General features: G+C 45.8%; 1 protein-coding gene across 1 annotated transcript in view; it reads left to right on the forward strand.

The window, feature by feature from the left end:
- The window catches only part of TCP10L2 (t-complex 10 like 2), a 29,813-nt gene extending 23,252 nt beyond the window's left edge, over positions 1-6,561 (forward strand). The window contains exons 8-9 of the mRNA XM_024356987.3: positions 1,381-1,498; positions 2,507-6,561. Coding sequence (XP_024212755.2) covers positions 1,381-1,498; positions 2,507-2,768 — 380 coding nt within the window. The 3' untranslated portion in view covers positions 2,769-6,561. The remainder of the gene's footprint in view (positions 1-1,380; positions 1,499-2,506) is intronic.
- Positions 6,562-8,897: the final 2,336 nt, after the last annotated feature.

An 8,897-nucleotide genomic window follows, 5' to 3' on the forward strand; every position in this document is an offset into this window, starting at 1 on the left:
AGACAGCGTATGGGTAGGAAAGGAAACTTTCAGCCAGGGAGATCACTTGAGCAAAGTTGGGAGAATCTAAATTTTATGCTTTAATGAGACCGAGATCATTCTGCCCAGAGCAAGATATTCAAGTGTAAATAAAAAAATGATAAGAGCAAGTACAAAAATGCATGTTGAATACCAGTTCTTTATGGAGTGTGCCTTATCCTGTTCAGGCTGCCATAGCAAAGTGCCATAGACTGGCTGGCTTGTCAACAACGGTGTTGGGGCTAGAAGTCCATAACGAAGGTGCCGGCAGCTTCACTGTCTGGTGAGGGCTGCTGCCTGGTTCACAGACGGCATCTTCTCATTGCAGCCTCACATGGTGGAAGGGGCGAGACAGCTCTCTGGGGTCCCTTTAGTAAGGGTGCTAATCCCATTCATGGGGCCCCACCCTCATGACCACATCACAGCCCAAAGGCCTCATCTCCCAACACCATTGCTTTGGGGATTAGGTTTCAACATAGGAATTTGGGGAGGACACAGCATTCAGCCCATAGTAGAGCAGTCACCACAAAATAGATTTAAGCAGCTAAGTGACACAAGTGTCCTGGTTTGGAAATATAAATTTACTGAATTTGCAATGATAGGTGTGTATGTTGTTTACAACCTGGTTGAAACAGTGAAACACAGCAAATGTGCTCTCAGATGTTCACACAGTTTTTCTTCTTGAGTATTTTCATACAGTATTGAAGTCCTTAAACTTTTATTATAAGTAGGATTGCCAGATTTAACAAATAAAGATTCAAGTCCCTCACTGAATTTGAAATATCAGATAAACAACAGTAATCTTTGGTATAAAAGTATGTTCCATGCAATATTTGAAATATACTTATGTTAAAAATTATTCATCATTTGGCTTGGTGCAGTGGCTCATGCCTGTAATCCCAGCCTCTGGGAGGCTGAGGCAGGTGGATCACCTGAGGTCAGGAGTTTGAGAGCAGCCTGGCCAACATGGTGAAACCCTGTCTCTACTAAAAATGCAAAAATTAGCCATGCCTGGTGACGCATGCCTATAATCCCAGCTACTCAGGAGGCTGAGGCAGGAGAATTGCTTGAACTTGGGGGGCAGAGGTTGCAGTGAGCCGAGATCATGCCACTGCACTCCAGCCTGGGCAACAGAGTGAGACTCTGTCTCAAACAATAATATAAATAAATAAATTATTCATCATTTATCTAAAATTCAAACTTCACTGGCCATTTTGTATTATACCTGGCAATCCTAGTTATAAAGCCAGATGATTAGAAAATACTCTCTATAAATCTCATGAATATTTTATAGATTATTTGCATAGAACATGTTTCTAAACAGATTCAATGTAACATACACTGAAAAACTGCATTCTGCAGAAAAATTCTACCCCAATGGCTCCAAAGAAATCGTGTTTCCCAATGGGACAGTGAAACATCTCAAGGATGGACAGGAAGAGACCTTATTTCCTGATGGGACAATCGTAAGGGTGGAAAGGTCAGTAAAGTCAGACAATGCGAATTTGAAACATCCCCAGTTTTTGTTTATTTAATAATTTCTTTATATTAATTTAAGTTTTTGCAAACATTTAAGTGCTTGTATTTAAAAAAAAGAAAATAATGTCATTGACTCTAGAAGTTTTGTCTTATGGCCTTGATTTGAATCCCTTTCTACAGACTGTGGGTTTCAAATGGGCTTTTAGGTATTTACTTCACCAACATTAGCTTCGTTTGAATTATAACCGTAAAAATCACTCCAGTCTTCAGTGCTCACCTCAGACCACGTAGTCTAGAAGCCCGAGTCTATTGCAGAACATGTGCAAGCAAATGTTTAAGGCACACCAAGGAAGAGCTCGTCAGAGCTGCTATTTCAATGCTAGTTTGTGCAGAAAGTAAAGATCCACTCAGCTGCCCGAGGGAGAGTGTGGGAAGTTGTTTTACACCTTCCCTGTCTTTCCTGATATCAAAGTGAACACAGAGAGCTGTGGGCTGTGTCTCCTCGCTGCCCCGCCTCCGCCCTTTCTCTGAGATCTGAGGTCTCCCGCTCTCACCATTTCTCCCCTGGGCAATTACAATAGACTCCCCCAGCTTCCTCACAGCTGTCAGAACCTTCCCTGTCACCTCCGGGGCCACTTTTCTGAAATGATTCAATGTGTGTCTCTGTCACTCCCTGTGTCAACCCTGCCGTCCCTCTCACCACCAGAGCCAGCTGTCAGCACAGGCTTCAGCCTGCAGGTGAGCAGATGCGGCTGACCTCCGGCCCTGCCTCCTGGCCCTCCCCACCTGCCCTCTCTCACCCACACCGTTTCTGCCGATTCCCTGAGCCCCCCGTGCACCTTTCCTGCCCCTGCCCGTGGCCTTCTGCACCCTCATCTAACGAGATTTGGAAGGAGGGCTCCAGACCCGGGTGGGGGCATTATTCTGTGCTCCCCCACCCCGCACTGGCCTCCACCCTGGCGGCATTGGCCCTGGCGCAGGCCGCCTTACCATGTGTTTCTCCTCTCAGGAATGGCGACAAAACCACTGTGCTCAGCAAAGGGCAGAAAGAAATCCACACAGCCCAGTTCAAGAGGAGGGAGTACCCGGATGGCACCGTCAAGACTGTGTATTGCAGCGGCTGTCAGGAAACCAAGTATGCCTCCGGGAGGGTTAAGATCAAAGATGAAGCTGGAAATGTCGTCCTGGACGAGAAGCAGATGAGCCCTCAACACGCAGCATCACATGGGAAATGCCAATTGCAGATTTTTCCTAAAACAGACAAAAACTAATAACATATTAGCTGCCCTAAATGATCTTGGAGAGCCACCAAAACTTTAGGACTACCCAAGTCATCTAGAAATTGCAAAGGAAAAGACATTCTCTCCCCTATTTAGGAAACTTGGTTAGAGCAGCACACGTCAGAGAACAGGAGGCTCACAAAAGAACGATTTCTTGTCTTCTGCTAGCTTTTGAATATTTTGCTCTTGCTTCTCCAGTTCTTTTAATTGTGATGTCAGGGTGTCAATTTTAGATCCTTCCTGCTTTCTGATGTGGGCATTTAGTATTATAAATTTTTCTCATAACACTGCTTTAGCTGTGTCCCATATATTCTGGTACATTTTCTCTTTGTTCTCATTTGTTTCAAAGAACTTTGTTATTTCTGCCTTAATTTCATTATTTACCCAGTAGTCATTTAGGACCACGTTGTTCAATTTCCATGTAGTTGTGAGGTTTTGAGTGAGTTTCTTAATCCTGAGTTCTAATTTGATTGCACTGTGGTTTGAGAGGTTGTTTGCTATGATTTCAGTTCTTTTGCATTTGCTAAAGAGTGTTTTACTTCCAATTATGTAGTCGATTTTAGAATAAATGCTATGTGGTGCTGAGAGGAATGTATATTCTGTTGATTTGGGGTCCAGAGTTCTGTAGATGTCTATTAAGTCTGCTTCATCCAGAGCTGAGTTCAAGTCCTGAATATCCTTGTTAATTTTCTGTCTCATTGATCTGCCTGATATTGACAATGAGGTGTTGAAATTTCCCACTATTTTTGTTTGGCAGTCTATGTCTCTTTGTATTTCTCTAAGAATTTGCTTTATAAATCTGGGTGCCCCTGTATTGGGTGCATATATATTTACGATAGTTAGCTCTTCTTGTTGCATTGATCCCTTTACCTTGTTGCATTGATCCCTTTACCATTATGTAATGCCCTCCTTTGTCTTTTTTGATCTTTGTTTAAAGTCTGTTTTATCAGAGACTAGGATTGCAACCCTGCTTTTTTTGCTTTCCATTGGCTTGGTAAATATTCCTCCATCCCTTTATTATCTCACACGTCTTTGCATGTGAGATGCATCTCCTGAATACAGCACACTGATGGGTCTTGACTCTTTATCCAATTTTCCAGTCTGTGTCTTTTAATTAGAGCATTTAGCCCATTTACATTTAAGGTTAATATTGTTATGTGTGAATTTCATCCTGTCATCATGATGCTAGCTGATTATTTTGCACATTAGTTGTTGCAATTTGTTCATGGTGTTGTTGGTCTTTATATTTTGGTGTGTTTTTTGCAGTGGCTGCTAATGGTTTTTTCCTTCCATATTTGGTGCTTCCTTCAGGAGCTCTTGTAAGGCAGGCCTGGCGGTAACAAAATCCCTCAGCATTAGCTTGTCTGTAAAGGATTTTATTCATTATGAAACTTAGTTCGGCTGGATATGAAATTATCGGTTGAAAATTCTTTTCTTTAAGAATGTTGAATATTGGCCCCCCACTCTTTTCTGGCTTGTATGGTTTCTGCAGAGATATCCAGTCTGATGGGCTTCCCTTTGTAGGTAACCTGACTTTTCTCTCTGGCTGCCCTTAACATTTTTTCCTTTGTTTCAAATTTGGAGAATCTGACAATTATGTGTTTTGTTGTTGCTCTTCTCGAGGAGTATCTTAGTGGTGTTTTTTGTATTTTCTGAATATGAATGTTTGCCTGTCTTGCTAGGTTCGGGAAGTTCTCCTGGATCATATCTTTAAGTGTGTTTTCCAACTTGGTTCCATTCTCCCCATCACTTTCAGGGACCCCAATTAATTGCAGGTTTGATTGTTTCACGTAGTCCCATATTTCTTGGAGGCTTTGTTTGTTCCTTTTCATTCTTTTCTCTAATCTTGTCTTCTGGCCTTATTTTATTAAGTTGATCTTCGATCTCTGATATCCTTTCTTCTGCTTGATCAATTCAGCTATTGATACTTGTGTATGCTTCATGAAGTTCTCATGCTGTGTTTTTCAGCTCCATCAGGTCATTTATGTTCCTCTCTAAACTGGTTATTTTAATTAGCAGTTCGTGTAACCTTTTGTGAAGTTTCTTAGTTTCCTGGCATTGGGATAGAACATGAACCTTTAGCTCAGAGGAGTTTGTTATTATCCACCTACTGAAGCCTACTTCTGTCAGTTAGTCAAACTCATTCTCCATCCAGTTTTGTGCCCTTGCTGAAGAGGAAGTGTGATCATTGGGAGAAGAAGAGAGGCATTCTGGTTTTTGGAATTTTCAGCATTTTTGTTCTGTTTTTTCGTCATCTTCGTGGATTTGTCTACCTTTGATCTTTAAGGCCGATGACTTTTGGATGGAGTTTTTGTGTTGATGTTGTTGTTGTCGCTTTCTGTTTGTTAGTTTTTCTTCTAACAGTCAGGCTCCTCTTCTGCAGGTCTGCTGCAGTTTGCTGGAGGTCCACTCCAGTCCCTCTTTGCCTAGGTATCACCAGCAGAGGCTGCAGAACAGCAAAGATTGCTGCCTGCTCCTTCCTCTGGAAGCTTCATCCCAGAGGGGCACCAGCCTGATGCCAGCCAGAGCTCTCCTGTATGAGGTGTCTGTCAACCACTGTCGGGAGGTCTCTCCCAGTCAGGAGGCATGAGGGTCAGGAACCCACTTGAGGAGGCAGTCTGTCCCTTAGTGGAGCTCAAGCACTTTGCTTGGAGAACCTCCTTGTCAGGATCTGCTGCCTTCTTCAGAGCCAGCAGGCAGGAACGTTTAAGTCCGCTGAAGCCACGCCCACAGCCACCCCTTCTTCCAGTTGCTCTGTCCCAGGGAGATGGGAGTTTTATCTATAAACCCCTGACTGAGACTGCTGCCTTTCTCTCAGAGATGCCCTACCCAGTGAAGAGCAACCTAGAGAGGCAGTCTGGCCACAGCCACCTTGCTGCACTATGTTGAGTTCCACTCAGTCGTTACCACTGTGAGGGGAAAAACCACCTCCTGAAGCCTCAGTAATGGCAGATGCCCTTCCCCAAACCAAGCTCCAGTGTCTTAGGTCAACTTCAGACTGCTGTGCTGCCAGCGAGAATTTGAAGCCAGTGGTGCTTAGCTTGCTGGGCTCTGTGGGAGTGGGACCCACTGAGTGAGACCACTTGGCTCCCTGGCTTCAGCCCCCTTTGCAGGGGAGTGAACAGTTCTGTTTTGCTGAGGTTCCAATTGCCACTGGGAACGAATAAAAAAAAAAACCTCCAAAAGCTAGCTCAGTGTCTGCCTGAACAGCTGCCCATTTTTGTGCTTGGAACCCAGGGCTCTGGTGGTGTAGACACACGAGGGAGTCTCCTGGCCTGCAGATTACAAAAGCCATGGGAGAAGCGTAGTATCTGGACGAGTAACACAGTCCCGCATGGCTTCCCTTGGCTGGGATAGGGAGGCCCCCCACTCCTTGCACCTTCTGGGTGAGGTGACACCCCACCGTGTTTCTGCTCACCCTCTGTGGGCTACACCCACTGCCTAACCAGCCCCAATGAGATGAACAGGGTACCTAAGTTGGAAATGCAAGAATCACCCACCTTCTGCGTTGGTCTCACTGGGAGCTGCAGACCAGAGCTGTTCCTATCTGGCCATCTTGCCAGATCTATCCTGCCTAGTTTTTAAACTAAACTTTGTCATAGGCGTCCATGCCTGAGAAATGTCATAGTGCATACAGGGCTTGGTACTCTCTGTGGTTTCAGGCATCTACTGGGGGTCTTGGACTGTGTCCCTGACGGATAAGGGGGGGTGTAATTGTGCATTTTCTGTATCTGTGTTATAATTCAATAACAAGTTTCAAAACTGAAGTGCACACATTGCAGGTGAAGAAGAGCATTTGGAGTTATTACTGTTAACTAGCGTCTTAGTAGAAAAGCATCTGGGCCAGCAGTTATGAAAGCAGATTCTAGTCCTATGTCTTCCACTAGCCAGCTGTGTGGCTTGAACAAGCCACTAACCTGCATGATTATTCTAGTGTTCCTCGTAAATATCATGTGAGTAATTTGAACTACAGTTATTGTAACACCCAGTCCTTCCCAATCCCCAAATCTCTCCCTGGGTCAGGACCCTTGACCTCCACATTGCACTCCAGCTGCTGCTTCCTTTCTGGGAAACCCTCCAGGAGGGGCTGGGCACCCTCACCAGCCACACTTTTTATCTGGTCTCTTTAGGCCACTTGATTCAGGTCTTCATCCCCAAAACTCCATTGAGCTGCTCTGGCCGTGGACACCAGTGACATGATCCCTGCTAGACCCATGACTCACCCTCAGTTCGTGTCTAAGCAGACATTCCAGCAGCAACCGATGCTGTCACCAAGTCAGTCTTTCTGGGATCACGTCTCGCTGGGCCCCGGGCTAGCACGAACTCTTGGGTCTTCGTTTATCTCACTGGTTGTGTTTCTGGCTCCTCCCCGTCTTCTGGACCTCTAAAGCCGGGAAGGCCCAAGGATTCCGATGACCACGCTTTGCTCTCCTCCATCCTCTCTCCACACAGCCGGTCTCTTGACTTCCAATTTCCTGTCTCTCCAGATGGAATCTCCAGTAGATGCCAGTCCTATGGATCTAACTGCCCCTCAACAAAAACACCTGAATGTCTGCTCACATGCAGAAATTAACTTACCCAGAACCAAACCTTGATTTTTTTACCCCACAAACCTGCTACTCTCTGAGGCTTCCTCAGTCTGAGTAAACGACCACTTCATTCTTCCAGGTCTTTGTTAGGCCAAAGGCCTGGAGCTTTCCATGGCTGTCTTTCTCTACACTGGCATCTCCCTAGACTCTACCTTTAAAGAACATCCAAAATCTGACCACTTCTCAGCACCTCTCCTGCCACCATGACCACCCTGGTACAAGCTGCTGTTGTTTCTTGCTGGGGCGATTTGAGAGCTTCTTAACTTAGCCTTTTTGTCTTACTCCTGGGCTGATGGTGTCTTCTCCATCTTGTAGCCAGAATGATCTTTTTATAAAGAAGTCACTTCATGCCACTCCTCTGATCAAGGCTTTCTAGTGGCTTCTGTACTGGGATCAACAGTGTCCCCCAAAATTCATGTCTTCCCAGAACCTCAGAGTGTGACCTTTGGAAATGGGGCTGTTGCAGATGTGGTCAATCCAATATGACTAGTGTCCTTCTGTGGACACCAGTGGCATGAAGTTCCCCTTCTTAGAGGAACTAGACACAGAGACACAGAGGAGAAGGCTGAGCAAAGATACAGACACATGGGGAAGAGGCCGCATGGAGATGGCAGCAGAGATTGGAGTGGTCCATCTACGGGCCAAGGAACACTGGGGATGGCCCGCAGCTCCGGAAGCTGAAGAGCCAGGAAGTACCCTCCCTTAGGGTTTTCAGAAGGGCCTGGCCCTACTGCCATCTTGATAGAATTGTGGCCTCTAAGCTGTGAGAAATGAATGAATTCCTGCTGTTTTTGCCACCCAAATTTGTGGTGCTTTATTACGACAGACCAGGAAATGAATATGGGTTCCAATGTGGCTCAGAATAAAACTTAAGGGCCTTACCTCGGTGCTGGGCCCTGCGCGATCTGGGCCCCCTCCGTGGGCCTCCTGTCAGACCCCAGCCCCCCTTTACCTCCCTGGCTTTCCCGCTGGGTGCTGCAGCCTCTCCCACCACCTTGTCAGAGGAAGCGGTGTTTCCACCCTGCACACAGCTGTGCCATGTCTGTCCTCATGCCCTCACCCTATTCCATTGCTCTTCCTGCCTCTGGCCACCCACAAACCGATTTTACATTTTTTTCTGTAGAATAGAAACTTATTGAGAACAAAACATTGCTGTTTAATGCCTGCTTGATTCACTATATCTAAGTCAATGTGTGGCACTTAGCAAATGCTTCACATTAAGTACATATTTGTTGGATGAATGAATAAATATCCTAATTTGCTTATTAGATAATTTTCTTGCATGATGAGAATGAGACCTGCTTGGAATTTGTTGGGGTTAAGGATGGAAGTGGAACAGATAGCTGAGGTCTCAGGAAAGGTTGCTTCGAAAACAGAAATCACAGTTGCCTTCTGCAGGACTGGGCAGGTGAGGGAGGAGTGAGGGGACGGCCCTGGAAGGGGGCTGGCCTGGCGGGAAGGCCTGGGAAGGAGGGACAGGGGTGGTGGGTGGGGCTTTCTCCTGTACTTGGAGGCCGAGTGAGATCCACGG

The sequence above is a fragment of the Pan troglodytes genome, chromosome 5 (assembly GCF_028858775.2).
Source record: "Pan troglodytes isolate AG18354 chromosome 5, NHGRI_mPanTro3-v2.0_pri, whole genome shotgun sequence".
In the NCBI taxonomy this organism is placed as follows: Eukaryota; Metazoa; Chordata; class Mammalia; order Primates; family Hominidae; genus Pan; species Pan troglodytes.